We start from the raw sequence: 19,672 nt of genomic DNA, 5'->3' as shown, positions 1-19,672 counted from the left end.
TCTCTCTCTTGCTCTTCTGCCATGTGAGGGCACAATGTTCCTCCTCTCCTGAGCATTCAAAGTGCCATCTTGGAAGCACAAAAACAGGTCCCTAACCTGCCAGCACCTTGATCTTGGACTTCCCAGTCTCCAGAACTGTGAGAATAAATTTCTTTTCTTTATAAATTACCCAGTCTGTAATACTCTGTCACAGCAGCATGAAGTGGACTAGACAGTAATCTATTGCCCAGCTCTCACACATTCATATAGAAAATACTCTTGGATTACCTGCTTTCTGTTTTCTGGTTTTGAATATACTCTCAGAAACTGAAACATTCACTTAGCCCAAACTGTTGACAGCCAGTACATAATCAGTAGTCTTTTCCTTTTGAATACTTTGTATTTTGATTTCCAATTATAGGTATTTCTTTTAACCAACTTAAAACAGGTAAATCAAAATACTGTATCTCTAGAAGAAATCAGGTAAATCAAAATACTATATCTCTAGAAGAAATCAGGTAAATCAAAATACTATATCTCTAGAAGAAATCTTTAGGATATGTCACTCTTGAAAGAGGAAAGAAATTTCTGAAATTCAAACATCCTTTTAGAATGTTTGGCTCTATCAATTATTGTTATTTCTAATGCAGATCCTTAGTAAGACATCTAAAGAAAAATCACTAAGCATTAAGTATCTTTAAGGCATTTCAATAATGCAACATTATTTACCAGTTAATCATCATGAACTCAAACATTATTGAGTATCCCATTATTATATCTATTGGATTTTCACTGCATTTTTCATCCAGTAAGTAGGTCATTCATTTAAAGGAGTATCAGCCCCTCAATTTCAGAATCAACAAACCCAGAGAAAGCTACTTTAAAATAAATGTCTTTAATGTTTTGGTCATGTCAAGTATGTGTTAAGGTCATATCCAGATATCCATATTTACAAATCAGAAAATGTAATATTCATTTAGTACAAAACTCATTTGGAAAAAAATTGGCTACTTGCATATTTCTAACGTCTTACAAAAAATAAGGCATTGTGTTGTAATTCCATTTCCAAAACTGATTGGGAATTTCTTCGAAATGCATGGACAATGATTACTTTTTCTTAACGTTACTTTTGTACCTTTCTTTTTTTCTTTTCTTTTTTTTGGGGGGGGGGGACAGGGTTTCTATCTGCCACCCAGGCTGGAGTGCCATGGTGCGAACATGGCTCACTGCAGCCTCATCCTCCGGAGCAAGTGATCCTCCCACCTCATCTCCCCAAGTAGCTGGGACTATAGGCATGTACCATGCCCAGGTAATTTTTCAATTTTTTGTAGAGATGTGGTTTTGTGACATGGCCCAGGCTGGTCTCAAAGTCCTGAGTTCATGCAATCTGCCTGCCTCAGCCTCCCAAGTGTTGGGATGACAGGCGTGAGCCACCATGCCCAGCCTATACTTTTCTTTTATTTTGTACTTTAAGACAGGTTTTATATGCTTACATGTCTGAATTTCACTGTTTTGTGAGGAGGGGAAAAGCACTCAGAAATCTTTACAATGAAGAAATAATAAAAATGTCTAGATTTCTCCACTTGATGACTAAGTCAGAAAATGTGGCTAAATGTGAGATTCACAAAATAATATTTACTCTTATTGCTTCTTCCAAGTTAACATTGCAAAATATAGGAGTGTACATCACGTTCTTCTTTTCTCTTGCCACAGCTATAGTTGGGTCCTTCATTCTTCTTTCTTTCATCTACCCCATACACTGCTTCTGGATTTATATTTAAAAAGCACAGCTCTGATTATACTGTGTTCCATGCTCAAAGCTTTCAGCTTATCCTATCCAGTGAGGCTTATCCCAAGTACCAGTGTTGTTAAATGAAATTGCTTAACTGATTATTGAAGGCCTGACAAGACCTGGCCTCTGTTGATCTTTCTGGTTATGTGTTTCCTTTATCAATTACTCTGGGCAAACTGGACTTCTTTTTCCTAAATGGACCCTAAAACTTCCTTCTCCCACTGCCTTGGTTTAAGTCATTCCCTCTTCTCAGAATACTCTCCCTGTTACCTGACTCCACCCCCAACTCCCCAGCACTATCCCACCTCAATGCCTGGCTCAAATCCTTCCCTTCAGGAAATCTTCAGGCCCTACTAGAGGTTATTGTTCTTTCTAGAACTTTTATGTCACTTCTCACAGCTTCTATAATGTGGCATAACATTCTGCATTGTGTGACAAGGTACGTGTACATATTTTATTTTCCCTACTATTTTATAAACTTTGTGAGTGAAAGAACTCCTTTATTCGTCTTTGTGTACCTTACAGAAAGTAACACTGAACATAGTAGAGGCTTTTTCCATGTTGGCTAAATCTTACATAAAACTTCAAACCTTGAAGTAACATCTGGTTTCTTTTAATCTTGTGCTTTACATACATAATGATCACATGTCAACGATACTGCCTGGCTTTCATATTCTAGCTGAATATATGTTTTCTCAGATCTTTTCACTGATTTACTACTCTGATCTTATGTAACATCATCTTCACTAATCTTTTTGTTGTTTTCTAGGTTTTTTTTTCAGTCAGTCGTGAATTCCTTTTCAATATTCACCTTGAACTTACTGTCTTGGAGTTGTTTAGAAGTGTTAGATGTGAATAAAGAGGAAAAAGAATATGCTGTTACTGGAGCATCGTATTCTTAAGTACTACTAAAAATATAAATTGATGGACTAAGAAAGGGCTTTTCTGATCATCCTAGTTCCAAAGTTGTTCAAAAAACAGAATTTGTGACATGGAAAACTGAGGTATCTAAAAAGGTTTGAGTTCAAGCCTGAAAACAAGAAAACTGCCCTTCCTTTCTTTCTTTCTACCACCCCTCCCCTCGCCACCCCTCCCCTCGCCTCCCCTCCCCTCTCCTCCCCTTCCCTTACTTCCTTCCTTTGACTAAAGTTTCACGTTGGCACTTAGCAACTCTGCCCTGGCTCATTAGCATGCTACCTTCTAGAAAGCTCTGTCTCTATCCTAGTAAACTTCTAATTGGGTAAGTAAAGAGCAAAATTTTGAGACAAATCAGCTATTTCCTATCTACTCCAAAACAAAAAATAAATGTAAAAAGTATAACCAAAGCCATTTTTATTGTTGTTTATACCAGACAAAAGAATATATATGTAAAATGTTTGTTTCTCTTTGCTCTTATTCTGTATATTGTTACTTCATTCCTGCCATAACCCCATTAGTTGGCCTTTTTTTTGGTTTGTTTTTAGCAAGAGGAAGGTACTCTCATCCATGGCTTTTTAGTATACAATAATAAGGTTTTCTTTCTTGCTATTTGTATTATTCTATGCAAATAATAATAGAATATACCAGAATTCCCAGTTTTAAAACAATAAGTGGTGATTATCATTCTCATGAAATGTCTTTTGAAATTTACAAACAAAACAAAACTAACCTCTCCCCCACTCCAACCCCTCCTACCCCAAATCGCTTCAAGTTAAAGGAAAAGGACCCAAGATCATTCAACGGGGAATCCTGGGGAAAGACATTCCCTCTATGAATAATCCAACAATTACAATCAGTTACTGATACTGACGATAAAAAGAACTTACAGAATTGGCTTGTTTCCGAGCTTGGTTTATCAATTCCTTTATCTCAGAGATGTTTTTCTTTAGGTTATCCTCAAGTTCCTTGATGGGTTTGAGTTTATCTATTAGCCGGTCAGCTTCCTGTTCTAAATTTTTGACAGTGGCATCTGCATCGGCAACTGCATAGAACAAAATTAGTGTGCACGTATATGCATGCACACATGTGCACACACAGAATTAGAATAGCAGTATGCTTAACCAAACAATTTCATCTTATTAACGTGACAAAGCATGGCCATAACAGCTAAAGCAAAATGTGTGATGGCAAATGTCAATATTTTAGTTGAGACTCAAGCAGGCCAGGGGAATAGATGTTAGGACAGAGGGCCACCACTTTTTCTTTTTGATTAAGGTAAAAATTAGCATTGAAGGTAGAGAATATGAAGAACTTAATTCAATGCTTAATTTCTAACTTCAGCCAAAAAGTTAACCTTTACAGAATAGAACTTTAGTCACAGAAGCAAGGAAATGAAAGCATCTTTAAAATGTCACCTAGTCTGTCCAAGCCAGAACTGTATTTAAATCAGGGTTTTTACACAAAATTGGTTTTCTTTCTTTTTCTCACCGTCTTTTTTTGCACATCTTAAAGAGAGAAGCTATCAAAATGTCTTTTGAAGAACATTTTGATGTTGAAAAACCCTTAGACTAAAGGCCTATATTTAATTAAATCTTTCATGGTGCAGTTCAATTTCATTTTGAAGAATAGTTGATTACCCTGTGTTATATATTAGGTTGACCTATATTAAACAGCTGTTTTTGTAGGTTAAAAAAAAAAAAAAAGGGTTACATATTGGCAATTTCAAAGTTTCAACCCTAAAATAGTTGAAGGTCATCACTGATCCATAGACTTTCAGTATGTGCTTTTCAAGGGAGGGCCTATGTCACGTGATAAACCACTTATTCTATTGCTGGGATGCTGGCAGTCTCATCCACACTATGTCATTTATTATCTGATTAAGTGTGTATTGTTCAACTTTCTGTCATTGTGACTCTGATGAAAAAGTTAAACTGCTTAAGGTTCAAGGCTACATGCTGTGTTAGACTCTGAATGATCTGCTTTGCGGCTGACATACAACCACTGAGAACTAACCGTCAGGAACGAATCACGTGCTCAAAGGGAAGTAAATTATCATTTTTTTAAAATTAGGTTTTAAAGTAGGTATTTTGAACTCCTACTCATAAGTATGACTTATGCTGTTAGCGGCATTTAAAAAGAACATAGGTCTATTATTAAATTTAACTAATAGATTTGCTATATCAAGAACTGAGTGCAGTATTTTCTTCCTGAAATGCATGTTATCTGGATAGAAATGTTTGTTATATCATCATACAGATAGCATAAACACAGTGATCCCTTTATTTTGTATATTTTAAATAAACCGTTTGTTCATTTTTCCCTTCCTTTAATTCTCCATTGTTATTCTGACATTCTACAAATTATTCTAAAACTGAGGCAAAATGATTTAGATTTAGATTAATGAGAAAGAGCAAAAGTAGTTAAAGACTACTTAGACTTAGGCAAATTACAGACCCTTTTATTCACAAGTTCTCGGAAGTTTTTGCCAAATGTTTCAAAATGGAACTTGGAAGTTCCTCTTCTCCCCTCTTTTTCCTCTATTCTCTGGAGCAGTTGAAGTTTTTCCAAGTAATCTCTTATGTGTTAAATTTCCTCCCTTGTCTAGTGATACCTCTTTTAGAGCTTTGCCTATTTGTCCTTTATTTTTCTTGATGAAACTTGACAATCACTTAATTTTTAATCTATATTCCTAAGGAGTCACCTTTTTGATTTATCAGGTCTATTATTTTCTGTCTTCAAATTCATTAATTTTTCCATCTTTTTCATTCTTTAAGTTAACTCTGCTTTTTCTAAAGTCAGCAAAGTTGATTGTTTAGAATTGTTATTTCAATGATGGTTTAGTAATGTAGTTGCTCTCATTTTCCACTGAGGACACTCTTGGTCATATTTTTCAAATAGTGATATATTAAATTTTGTTATTCTTGTTATTATTTTTTTGTAGCTATTTTTTCAGTTTTATCTTGACTTTCAATTTAAACTGTGGGATGTTTAAGAGAGAACATTTTGATATCCCAGTAGTTGCTCATTTGTTGAGACCTAGTTTTATTATGTGTTTCTCCAAATATAATTCTACAGAAGTTGAGAATAATTACAAGGAGAGGAAAAAGTGAGCTTCAGGGGGTAAAAACAACAACAATGTAGACCTAATCTATTTTAATCCTCTTGCAATTAAGTCATTCGTGTGTCGGGGTGAATTTGTGTTATCAGAAACAGCATAATCTAGTTAATTCTATAGAGAAATTCAGTTTTCCACTTTTATGTGGCTATCATACAGATATTTCACTCATTTTTCCTTTTTGTAGAGATAGAGTCTTGCTGTTTCCCAGGCTGATCTCAAACTTCTGGCCTCAAGTGATCCTCCCACCTTGACCTCCCAAATTTCTGGGGTTAGAGTATGAGCCACTTCGCCTGACCAAACTTTTTATAACACTATTAAAAACATTTTATATCACCTTTGTCCACATATGACCTTTTTATAAAGGAAGATTCCTTTTACGTATCTACCATTAATACTGTAACAGTGGAAAGAATAGCTACGCAATGTTTAAAGCAAAACCAAAATATAGTACATGCAAAGCTGAAACTTTTTGCAATAGGCAATGAAGCATGAGCGTTACTAAAAGGTATATAAGTAAACATATACATACTGATTTCTGCAGGCAATTTCACATGGAAGCAAAACAAAAAAAATTAGAAATTCATGAGGAAGTATTTTCTGTAAATATTATAAAGTAGTGACTAAAAAATGGTATTTTTCATAACAGGTACTAATTATAAATGCACCCCATTTTAACTCAAGCAATTGTTATCAAATAAAAGTACACAAAATATATAATTTACTGGCCACTATTTGTATTTTAAAAATTATTTCTATGTTTTAGTAAGATAGAAAACAGACCCAATTTAATTAATATTTACAGATAATTAACTATTTCTCATACTAGAGGATAGGATTAAAACAGAGATACGATAAAAGGCCACTACCAGTTGAGAATCAATCTAAAATAGAATGGAATTCTTTTGGAGGGTGGAGAGCAGGAGGAGGGAGAGGGTCAGGAAAAATAACTAATGGGTACTAGGCTTAATACATGCGTGATGAAATAAATAATTCATAAAACAAACCCCCATGACACAGGTTTACCTATGTAACAAACCTGCACTTATACGCCTGAACTTAAAATAAAAGTTAAAAATATATCTTAAATTATGAAGTAAGCTGCAGAGATAGTAATATTTGATTAAAATTTTGTTTTCATTCATTTTTAGTGGGAATATTGTGATTTGGCATAAATCATAAGAAGTTATTATGTAAACTTTGAGCTACAAGAGAAGCCATTTCTGGGCTTACATTAAAAAATTTTTAAAAATGTTTTTATCTCCCCTTTTTCACCCTGGCTCTGAAGTTTATGTTATATGTGTTTGTACTCTTCCTTGCTCATGAAGGAGTCATATTAATAATGTTTATTATATCATAGCATCCATAGGATTTGATTTGAGGCTAGGATGCTGAAATCAGGCTCCATTCCCCACTCAAACAGCATTTGAATTGTATGGCATATAATACCAATTACAGTGCTTTTGTTTTTATACTCCAAATATTTTGATACCCCCCAAAAAATGTTGGCATATAAAGAGGGCTAGTCTCTTGAAAGTGAAAAGCACAAATTACCCAAGCATCTCCTTTGGTGAAACCATGTAACAAGGGTACCAAGATAACCCCCCCCCTTTTTTTTTTGAGACAGCATCTCAATCTGCCACCCAGGCTGGAGTGCAGTGGCGTGATCACAGCTCACTGCAGCCTCACCCTTCTGGGTTCAAGGGATCCTCCAGCCTCAGACTCCCAAGTGGCTGGGAACACAGGTGCAATGTCACTACCATGCCTGGCTATTTTTTAAATTTTTTGTAAAGATGGGGTCTTGCTATGGTGCCCAGGCTGGTCTCGAATTCCTAGGCTCAAGTGATCCTCTCGCCTCAGGCTCCCAAAGTGCAAAGATTACAGGTGTTAACCACTGTACCTGGCCCAATATAGCCTTGTATCATTTGACGGAAAAGGAAAAATGCATTTTAAAATCTTAATATTTTGACTATATTTAACTAATAATATAAATTATGATATTTTCTCTCAGGTTTTCTCAGTAAATCCTTAAGTCAATATAATTTTATACAATATATAAGAGATGTGAATAGTCTTTAGAAACTAGATAAACGCTTTATTTTTATTTCCCAGAAATGTGACGTAACTGGAATCTAAATAATAAAATATGAAGATTTTCAAATTTTAATGCATTTCAAGTTGATATCATTTTCATATCCTGTTCTAACAAGTCTGTTCATGAACGTGCCCCTTAACCTCTATGTTCCATGACACTTCGCCAGTTCTGAGGATATAATTACCCAAGCACAACTGTGTTTTTAATTACACACACGGATTAAAAAGTGTTTTGCATCTCTCTGCTGAATGTTAGGCACACCTTGAGAATTCCTAATCTCTTCTCAACTGGAAAAATTTCAGAGGAAAAAAGCACCGGGGCAGAGCTAGAAGACTTGGATTCTAGCTTTGGAACTGCATGACACTCGATTTCTGAGGCCAATCTATGAAAGAAGGAAGGCAGACTACACCACCGTGAGGGTCTTTCCAACTCGAGCATTTACAGGTCTGGGATACTTTTACAGTGAGAGGAAATAAATGACATCATCACAATGAAAAAGGAGATCTTACTGTTCTTGGAAGGATCTTTAACCACAGCATTCGTTTTGGCGACGCTGTCTGCTAGTTTATTGTAATTCTTCTTCAGGCCATCGAGGTTCTGGTGGAGCTCTTTAATCTGTGCCAGTACATCTTTAGCTGTGTCGTTGGCTTGTCTGGCTTTGTCCTTAACAGCTTGCAGTTTAGCAGCTGTATCTGTCAGCAGATGAGGGCATGAAAAACAAAACAAAGGGTCTGGAGTTAGTGGCTTAATCCATGCTTGACAAAGCGAGGCTGTGGCTGGCTGACCTCGGACACATTTACAAAGGGAAAAGGCTGAACTTTGTCTCATTCAGGTGTAGCAAATGAAGCAAATTTTTTTAGGTAAATTAAATTTTCTCAGGGACTTTTGCTATGAATACCTGATTAGCTCTTAAAGTAGTGACGTGACTATTCTAAATGTTCATTGTATAAGGTCATATTGTGATTTGCTGCTGAACTTATTCACGAGATACATTTATCCACATGAGCTTCATGAAAACGAGGCTTAAGATTTAATCTGCATTTCCAAAGCAGGGCAGGGGTTGGGGTGGGGGTTGGAGGGAAATTAACGTATTTTCATTTTAGGATAGAGAAACATTTTCAGGTATGTTAGGCCATGCATTTGTGTATTTATACTTGTTTTCAGCATTGGAAATTTTCTATATACTTACTACTGAAGAAGTGACATGAAAATCTGAAAAGTTACTCAGGTTTTTAAAGGTTAAAAAAGTAAAAACCACCGAGATTTTAATATTAACTGTGTTGTATAAATATGTGCATTTGTCTCCTGATCCTAATTTGTATATTGTACCTATAGATGACTACTAGTGTATATAGGTTAGTGGTTAAGATCATAGGCTCTGAAATCAAACTGTGGGGTTTAAGTTTCCTCTGTGCCACTTTTAACAATGGCCTTCAGTATCCTGTGTCTGTTTCTCACCTGTAAAGTGGGGATAATAACAGTATCTTAACTGATGTTAAGTGTTAGTGCTAACTTATGTTATACACAGAAGACAAGTTGTCCTTCTGTGTCAGTAGGTTCTGTATCTGTATGAATACCTAATTAGCTCTTAAAGTAGTGAAGTGACTACTCTGAATGTTACCTATGTTATCTATACTTATGTTATCTATATAACCAATTGATATATATACATATATATATATATAAAACCAATTGATGTGAGCAAATGAAGCAAATGTTTTTGCTCCAATTGGTATGAGGATTACATACACTTAACATAAGTATATTAAGTACTCAATAAGTGTTTATAATCTTTGTTGTTATTACATCATGCTTTAACAATATAAAAATAGTAAAAGTAGTATCTTTAAAATAATGTGTGCTTTCGGGAACTAATACCATGCAAAAATTTCCAGTAGTTCTAATAGGTAGAAAGATATTACAGACATGGTTTGACCACTAATGTTTTTGAAAGTTGGAATAGTTAAAGAAATTGAATTTTATCAAGAGAGAATGCAGTGGGCTATCACCTATTACTGCAGGTACTTTAATAAACTGTGCCTTTGTGGTGGTACATCAGTATTTTAGAGAATAGTGTCTATGTGATTTATTCTATTTCACTAATACACGATTTCTTGGGCTGAAACACAAAAGACAATACAGTTGTCCCTCTGTGTCAGTGGGCTCTGTATCTGTAAATTCAACCAATCTTGGAGAGTTGGCTATTTGGATATTTAGGGGGAAAAAATGGTTGTGTCTGTACTGAACATGGACAAACTTTTTTCTTGTCATTATTTCCTAAACAATACACTGTAAGAATTTACATAGCATTTACATTATATTAGGTATTATAAATAATCTAGGGATTAAAGTATATGGGAGGCTATGCATAGGTTATATGCAAATACTATGCCATTTTATAAAAGGAACTTGAGTATTCAAGAATTTTGATATCTGTGGGGGGGGGGGGGGTCCTGGAACCAATCCCCTGCCAATACTGAAGGATGAGTTTTATAATAATAAGATGTCTATATCTTCCTTTCTGTAACACATTCCTAAGGATACTGGCTAAAGGCAATAAAAGATAAAAAAATACCATAATGCAAAGTATGGTTTAGTTTCTCATTCTCATAAAGAAGAATTCATAAGTAAGAAAACCAGTATCTAATTTCCAGATAATAGTACCAGAATAATCTTAGAAAAAAACGGTAAAAGTTAACAACAGTCTTCAAAACTTCAGGTCAACTGACACAGTTGGTAGTGTCCTGAATGCTTACCATTTGGAATAGCTGATAACTTTCCCAAAGTGTCATTCAAAGCTCTCAAGAGATCCCCATTTCTAGCATCAGCATTTTCTATCCTGGTTTTTAAGCCATTTAGATGGTCTTCATTTTCTGCGAATAAAAAACAAAAAAAAGGATTAAATAAGTTTTATCATCCCTGAGTTTATACTTGGATGCACAATTTCAGGTTATTTTAATATAAAATTAATTAAAAGCAAGAAAATGTGTTTAATTTATTGGCATCTATACATAAATATATTTCCAATCATATTTTAAAAATATGTGTTTTTATTATCATGGAATTATTGGATGCTTCTACATGTTGAACAATGACATTTTCTTCTTGGTATCTGATCTTTATCTGACTTAATTTGATATCTTCCTATAGAGAAGAAACCTCCAAAGAATTAGTCTTTTATTCCATTTGTAATTATGCCCTTTTGTTATCACTCCCATTGATTCCATTTATTTAAAAACTTTTATTACCAAAATGAATCATTGGATTAGATTTTCAAAATCTCAGATATGATTGTTTAGCAGAATCCTCCAACTTCAGTATAATAATATTTGTTAATATTTATTTGGACAAAAATACACATTAAAGAAATGGAAAAACAACTTTTAGCACATATCTGATAATAGTCATTTTTCTCATAAAGAAAACAATATTTTTACAAATTGGGTCCAATCAACTTTATATAGATTTTTTTCTCTTGATACTTTAGCAATGTTATCTTTAATATTCAAAAATGCCATTTGCTAGAGATAATTTAATATTACATATATAAGTTTTCTAGCTGCTTCCCATTAGTTTTTAATATTCTCTAAACTTTAGATTAATTTATATTGTAATAGTAACTAAGCAGTTTAAATTCGAGTACAACAATATAAAGAGTAAAATTTGAAATCATTAAGGGGAAAGAAAATAAAGATCCAATCTGTTGATATAAGTTTAGAAATCTTACTCAGGTATGCATTAAACTGCAAATATATCTTAAGACTGAAATGGAGTTCATCTGTCTTCTTTTTCTTACATCATTTATTAGTGAAAATTCAAATTGAAAAAACAAAATATGAAAAATCCTATACTTCCCACAGTATTATTTACCTCTCTTGACTGGATACAACATCTCATTTTTTAGGTAAATTTTTAATAGTTTCTTATGCCATAAAAATTGTTTTGGGACATGTGTACTAATTGTTTAAATTAGCTCCACAGAAATGCAACATGTAAATACAAGACAGAGTCCCCAAGTAAGGAGGACCACTGAGAAAGGACCAAGAAAGAGAAGGTGTTCTAGTCCCTCCTGGATAGGATGGACCAGTATTTATTAAGAGTAATGCCTGACAAGCACTGAATGTGTATGTTACACGCATTTAGTGTTCTTCAGTTTCTGTGGGTTGTTTTACTTAATCCTTACAATAACATTGATGTATGATGTATATGATGATGTGTATACTACTACTATCTCCAATTTACAAATGAGGAAATTGAGACTTAGAGAAGTTGAGTAAATTTCCTAAGCTTGCATGGTTAATAAATGGCAGTGGTGGTATTCAAATCCACATAGTCTCATTCCATAAACAATGCTAACTACTGCATTCTACCAGGGATTGATAGTCAAAACTAGGGATTAGTAGAGCATTTTGGGTAGCAATGCTCCTCCCACCATCACCCTCAACCTTTTCTTCCTGTCCTCCTCCTTTCCTTTGTCTTCCTCTCATTTTCTCCTTTGTTGTCTTAAAGAAATTGGTCACAGTTACAGAAATCAGAGAAACCTCACCTAAGCAACATATATAACCAAGTTGTAATTATTCAGAGTGGAATAGCATTGTCTATGTGCAAAACTGGCAGGCAAATATGCAAAGTGTTCCATATTTTTAAGCATAATGAGGAAAATATAAGAATACATAGTTCACAATAAAATAAACATACATAATCAATTATGAAATTCTTAAAAAGCACTCAAGATTATCATAAACAACTGTAAAACTAAGCAACAGTAAGATGTCATTTCTTATTTTTGAGATTGGGGAAAATTAAATGTATGATAATGCCAAGTGTTCACAAGAGTGCTAGTGGAAGTGCAGATTGATTCCATTGTTTGAAGAGCAAGTTAATAAGTTTATTAGAATTTTAAATAGACATGTATTTGGTTTGGCAATTCTACTGATAGAAATTTACCCTTCAATATACCTGTAAAAGATTTATCTTTGGGGATACTCATTAGCTCTTCATTTGTAATAAAAAAAAAGGAGGGGGGAATAAAAATACCCTAATAAGATTAAAGTACTGTTTATATCCACACAGCATGTTCATACAATGGTACAGGTGCAATCTATAAAAAGAAGTAGATGAGCGGATGTGGATGTGAAATAAACCTTAAGACCTTTCCATGAAAATAAGCAAGATGCACCATATATATGCTGACACATATACAAGCATTTGGCATGGTAGGGGCTGGTGGGAGCTGGGTAGAGAAGAACATGCCAAAAACCTTTACAGTAATTAATAGTGAGTAGAAACTGGGAATGAATGAGGCAGTTAATAGTGCCGTGAGGGACAATGTACTAAAACTTCTCATTTTATACCTGGTTGTGCTGGCTAAATTGCTTTCTGTGTGCATATATTTCTGTTTTTCAATGTTTTAAAAAACTTAAACCACCTAACTGGGGAAGAATGTTATTTGCTATCTTCATGTTATTTGTCAACACCAAGACTGATTTTCATCACTTTCCTGGTACCCAGAGAAGGCAGGTGGGAGAGAATACGCCCCAAAGAATAGAGCTACAGCAGTCTTGATTTGACTGTGTGCACACCCCTCTCAGAGGTTGTGCATGTGGCTCATTAGAGGAACTGTGCAGGCCATGGGCAGCTGGAGAACTATCCTCATCTTTGTTGGCCTGCATCTGTGAAGAATAGCAAAGGGAAAGGTGGATAGATGGAGGATTCTGAACTATCGGTGTCTGGATGTGAAGAAGAGTACTGGACATATTAATTAATGATTCACTCCATTTCATATAAAGAGTTTTATAGGCAGACACCTTAAACTTCTGTTATACTACGGATTATACTAATATAAGCACATAACATTGTTTAAAGTGTCTGTTGTTAAATTCCAAGCCAAAGACCTGACATCACTGAAAAACAAAGCATAAAATATTCCAGCAAAGCACGGCTCTAAAACATCAATATGTCTAGTTCAGTCACTAATATATTATTATTTTCAATTCTAATCCCACAAAATATACTTTCCAAGTAATTGGATTTTCTCCTCTGTCAATCACAATTCATCTTTCTTATAATACTTCTGTTATTTTTACTGTTTATACTAAAATAAAATCTTTGGATAGGCTACCAAAAGCATACTCTCTGAAATAAAGCCAGTCTGATTATGACAGTGATATCTATACAAATTCTTTGAGAATAAAGGGCTGCTCTTTTGATATTAGCTTGAAAGTCTTCAACACTTAAGAAAATGGAACTGTAGAAATTTCATTTCTTAGCTTCTTGATTGGATTTAGTTTTTAAAATAATGGAGCATTCAAATGTTCTGGCAAGCAAGATATTCATGTATGGTGAGAAAGATCATTAATTTGAAGGGCATCCCTGGGTTTATACCACTTTCTGCATTCTGATAGCAAAATGCTGGCTGAACAACTGGGCCAATTATTCAGAAGACTGACCTGAAGAATATTTTTACTGCTGCCTCTCAAGTTCCAAAGCGCTAATTTTGATTCTCTGCATTTTTTTTTGTACTAGCAAGTTACAATGTGTATATTCCAACCCTGTTCTGATTTTTTTTTAATGTTTCAGCTGCTTGACTCTGATCCTTATTAATTTGCCCTTTCTTACGCTGATCACTTTTTTCTAAAGTAGTTTCTGGAATTTCTTGAACTACATCTAAACATTTTGTAGCTTCGGTGATAGAATTAGATGAGTAGAAGCTATTCAGAGAAGAACTGCAGATTTCAATATGGAACTTACAAAATAATAGCGAGGAAAACCTAGAAAAATAAGCACTCCTGGGCTGATTTTAAATAAAAGACAGAGGAAGCATAGTGTATCCATAACTAAAAGTAAGAAAGAACTCTTGTGATTCAGTTTGAATTGTAACAAGGGTGAAGAAATAGAATTATCGATAGTTAAAAGAAAATCCAACTGAATTTTTTTACTTGTGATTTCTGAAGAATAAGAAGAAGATTTAATTTATAACCCATAGTTATATTTTCTAGATTCCCTCTCCTTATTCCTTCAGCTCTCAAACCCAATAACAGAAGCCTAGTCATTCTATTTTCTCTCTAAAGATCACATCCACCAAAACTCAAAGGCTACACACACATACGTCTTTAAGTCTGGCTCTCCCTTTCTCATCTCCTCCTCATAGAGTAGAAGAAAAATGTGCTAGAATTAGTTTGGCAAAAGCAGGACTCACAATGAGGGAATGGAAGCAGCAGAGTAGCAAGGGTCGACTGGGAACACAATGACAGTGTAATCTTCCTTTGTCACATGCCCATTGAAATGGCACCAGATAGATATATCCAGAATAAAAATCGCAGGGCAGAGTTGCAAGTCACTTGCATTAATAATGAGCAGTTACTCTTGTTTATCATGTTTCTGACATGATGCTAAATATAAATTAGGGCTTAGTTATATTAGAACTAACTATGTACGATCTCAAAATAAAACTGCTACAACAGTATTTCTCTGAAATCTAGTCTGGTACAATGAAATCATTATAGGACACAGAGTTGGAAGATGTGGGCTCAAATGTCATTTCTGTCCCTTTTTACATATGGCAAATAAAGAAAACATCTTCCTTCATGTGACTGATATGAGAAATAAACTGGGAGATGTATGAGAAAGTGCTGGATTTACCATAGGCAGTAAGTAAAAGGTAATACACTGACATTGGTTTGAAAATTGTCCTGGTGTGTTTTACCAGTTTTTATTATAATAATGTTATTTATGACTTTATTTCTTTTTTATTTAAATTACTTGGTCCAGAACCTAAGTTTATTTCCTTTTTATATTTCCTAAGCATATGTATACCTATGATATATTCCTCACTTTTCAACTAAATATCGGGATGATTTTTATAAATTTTAATGGAAATGTTTAATTTGACTATTCAAATTCCATCCAGTTGAGTTTCTCAAATGGAATTTTTATTTTTTATTAATATGAATAGGGCACAAATAAATGCCCTGAAAGAATGCCCCATTCACAAGGGTGAAATTCATGGAAATGTGATTACTTTTGAAAGGACCTGGGATTACAGGCATAAGCGACTGTGTTCAGATTTTGGCTTCTTGAGATTTCTAAAGACCCTGTCTCCTAAGTCAACCTAAATACCCAGTGCAGGATCTTGAGACCTGGGTAGGAAAGAAGAGCACCCGAGTGAGGAAGAATAGAAGTTGAAATCTACAACTGTATTTCTCTCCTAGGTCTCCAGCAAATTGATTTGATAAGGTTGCTACACCCAATCTTTGTACTTCTTAGAAAAATCCCTCCAATTTTCTGCATTATGCAGGCAATCATTGAATTTGGTGACAATGATTCGGAACGGTATCATTTCCTGAAACTTTATATTTCTAGCCTTCTTTCATGATTGTTACTCCTGTGCTTCCCTTTCCCTAGTAGCTGTCACAAGTTTGGGATGTGCTGTATATCTGATTACTTATTCTGCACAGACAGACAGACATACTAGAGTGACCACATATGGGAACCTCAGAAATGACTGTTTCACAGGGAGTCAGGTTATGGAGAAACCCTCTTCTGATCTGAAAGTAAGAAATTAGATCTTGTTCGCAATAAGCACCATGCTTGCATATGCTCTTCCTCCCACTAGGGGGTCATAGTAGGAGCTTCAGGAAAGGAGGGAAGGTGTACTTGTCTGGTAGCAGGTTCTGCAAAGATTCAGGATATTGGGATAAAAGGGAGTCCCCTCTGCAGCCAGTGGAATGAAAAACTAAAACCACCAGACATCAACACCCGCATTTGGCTCCTCTAGGACATGGTGACTGTGGGCTTGCAGGCTTGTTTTCTTTTGCCCAGCAAGAAAATTGAGTTTGAATACCTTTAAATAAGACAAATAGTCTTTGGTTTAACACAGGCCCCACCATCCCTTTATGTTACCTGTAAGTCTCTTGAAGGCATTTCTGTTTGTTTCTGGTCTAAATTAACTTACTTGCAAAAAACGCCATAGAATCTCAGACTCTGATTCTGAACACACAACAAAGCCCAGATGAGTTTTTAGCTCTAAGCCCCATTTTTATTGCACAGGCCTCTGTCTCTTGCTGAGATGATATACAGGAGTGTTCTGAATGTTTGTTTCTTGTCCTCTACTCACATGGTGGGGTTGGATATGACAAGCTACGTCTCGCTCTTAGGGATAATCTTTCCAATAGAACCTGCCCCTCTATATTTGCCACTATTTTGCCACTTATTGTTTTTTCTCTAATCGAAGCCCACCCTGGTTTTATTTTTTTATTTCCACCATTCACACTCTAAAGGAGGAATCAAAACTTTGTATGAGGGATCAGCAATTTCACCTGGAAAAGACTGCTTTGTTCTCCAGACCACAGTAGGCCAGGGGACCCAGGCTTAATTTCATCCTTTTAGTCTAAAATTGTGGTCAATAGAGCAGATTTTGCTTGTCTTTTACATGCCTGCTATGGAAAGGCTGATTCAGGCAAAGGGTAATATGCAAATTCAAAAGGAGTATATCTTTAATAATAAAAGGATCCCTTAGTCACAATTGCACTCCTATATCGTACTTTGGTTTAGCAGCACTGCAGTATTCCAGTTTATTCTCTTGTTTTTAAAATATAAAATAATAACACAGAATCTCAACAGGTTAGCATTTGCAAGTGTATTACATCCATGATCTCAGAATCTTCAAGACCCACTTGTCTGAACGGAATGACTGAGTGTTTGGAGGACCACTGTATAGAAGGAAGGCTTCAACTGGTTTGATAAAACTTAATGATTGGAATAATGTTTCATACTGTTCTCTGTGGGGGACAGCACCATATGTCAAGCAATGCACTGATTCATTATTTGGGCTTGGGAATAGATTCTTTTTTTAGTTACGTTTATGAAGAGTCTAATGTTATACATGGATTTTCAACTGTGCAGGGGTCCATGCTCTCCAACCCCTGCATTGGTCAAGGGTTAACTGTAATTATATACCACAGGCTACAGTGCTATGAGACAAACCGCCTCCTTTAAAATGAGCTGTCACAGATCTCCAGGGAATAGGTCTCTTTATTTCCTGTGTTATCTATTTTATAGGTATGTTACCTAGTTGTTTTTTTTTTTTTTTTTTTAGACAGAGTCTCGCTCTGTTGCCCAGGCTGAAGTGCAGTGGCGCAATCTCAGCTCACTGTAACCTCCGTCTCCTGGGTTCCAGCAATTCTCCTACCTCAGACTCCCGAGTAGCTGGGATTACAGGCACCCACCACCATGCCCAGCTAATTTTTGCGTTTTTAGTAGAGACAGGGTTTCACCACGCTGGCCATGCTGGTCTCAAACTCCTTACCTCAGGTGATCTGCCCACCTCGGCCTCCCAAAGTGTTAGGATTACAGGTGCGAGCCACCGCACCTGGCCAACATGTTGCCTATTAGTTTTCTAAGTAATTAAATAATTTCATTTATCTTGGGCAAAGACAAAAATTGGGGATAAATTAAGAAGGAAATAAAACTGAAAAGTTAGTCAATATAAGGTAAGATGTATAATTTTAAAATCTTAATATTCTCAAACTTTTAATAAACCAAGGTCTACTTCTTCCTTGCCTCGTACACATTCCATGAGAAAGTGAAGTTGGCATTTTACTGAAAAAAATTCTTTTAAATTTTTATTATTAATTAATTAATTATTTTTTGAGACAGGCTCTCACTCTGTCACCCAGGCTGGAGTGCAATGGAGCGATCTTGGCTCACTGCAACCTCTGCCTCCTGGGCTCAACTTATTCTCCCACTTCAGCTTCCCAAGTAGCTGAGTAGCTGGAACTACAGGTGCACACCACCACACCCAGCTAAGTTTTGATTCTTTTTAATTTTTTTTGTATAGACGGGGTTTCACCATGTGGCCCAGGCTGTTCTTGAACTCCTGGGCTCAAATAATCTGCCTGCCTCGGCCTCCCAAAATGCTGGAATTACAGGGCATGAGCCACTGCGCCTGGCCTAAAAAAATTTCTTGTCCATCTGCAAAGTAGTGTTCCTTTACCTGGTGGTACTAATTCATCTTTTCACTCTTTCAGTCATCAATTTGTACCAAGCCTCATATCCATCAACAAAATACTTTTTATCTCCACAAACATTCGATCAGTGCAATGTAGACAGGCTTCAAATCTCAAACTCACACAAGGGCAAATTTACTTTTAACAGATGTATATTCAAAAATTAAAAAGCAAAACAAATTGCTCCTGGCAAGTTCAGATTCCCTCAAGGCAAGGACAGCATAAAAATGGCAGGGAGCAGTACTAAGTCATTCATGACTGAAGCTCACAAACTAACTGAACTGTACTGAATTGAACCAAGCAACAAATTAGAAATATGGAGGGTATACTGGCCTCACCATTTTTATTCCTTCTAACTCCAGGCACCATAGAGAGAGAAATGACTAAATCTCTATTTTAATAGCTGCTGTCAAGAGTTTTGCTCTGTAGGGCCTATTTCAGCAGTTCCTGGTAGTAATATATGGCATTTCCCTGATTAACAGCCATTTTATAACCTCCATAATTGGCCACAAATCAGAGAAATGTCATAATGTAGCAAGAAAACATTCCCATCTCCGTCATAGCCTTGGCTTGGTTTTCTAGAGGAATTATTACTCGAGTAGTTTGTGGGTTTTCATTACTTTAAATAATGTACTACCTGAACTACAAAAAAAAGAAATTTAAACTAACGAACATTTCTGTCTCCTAACCCTTCCTACAATGCTTGTCTTCAGATTTCTTTTTCTCTTGGAAAAACAATGCCTGAAAATAAAATTCTTTCTTCATTT

At 35.4% G+C, this 19,672-nt stretch overlaps 1 protein-coding gene across 5 annotated transcripts in view; it reads right to left on the bottom strand.

Moving 5' to 3' along the window:
* Nucleotides 1-19,672, bottom strand: part of LAMA2 (laminin subunit alpha 2) — a 634,923-nt gene that overhangs the window by 73,184 nt on the left and 542,067 nt on the right. For all 5 annotated transcript variants that reach the window (XM_016956287.4, XM_054686299.2, XM_054686300.2 and 2 more), the window contains 3 exons: nt 10,656-10,772; nt 8,409-8,591; nt 3,577-3,731 (listed from right to left, as the gene is read on the bottom strand). In XM_016956287.4, the coding sequence (XP_016811776.1) occupies nt 3,577-3,731; nt 8,409-8,591; nt 10,656-10,772 (455 nt within the window). The remainder of the gene's footprint in view (nt 1-3,576; nt 3,732-8,408; nt 8,592-10,655; nt 10,773-19,672) is intronic.

This window comes from Pan troglodytes, chromosome 5, assembly GCF_028858775.2.
Source record: "Pan troglodytes isolate AG18354 chromosome 5, NHGRI_mPanTro3-v2.0_pri, whole genome shotgun sequence".
NCBI lineage: Eukaryota > Metazoa > Chordata > Mammalia > Primates > Hominidae > Pan > Pan troglodytes.
Note: the sequence above shows the minus strand (reverse complement) of the source record. Positions and strands in the feature narration are given on the sequence as shown.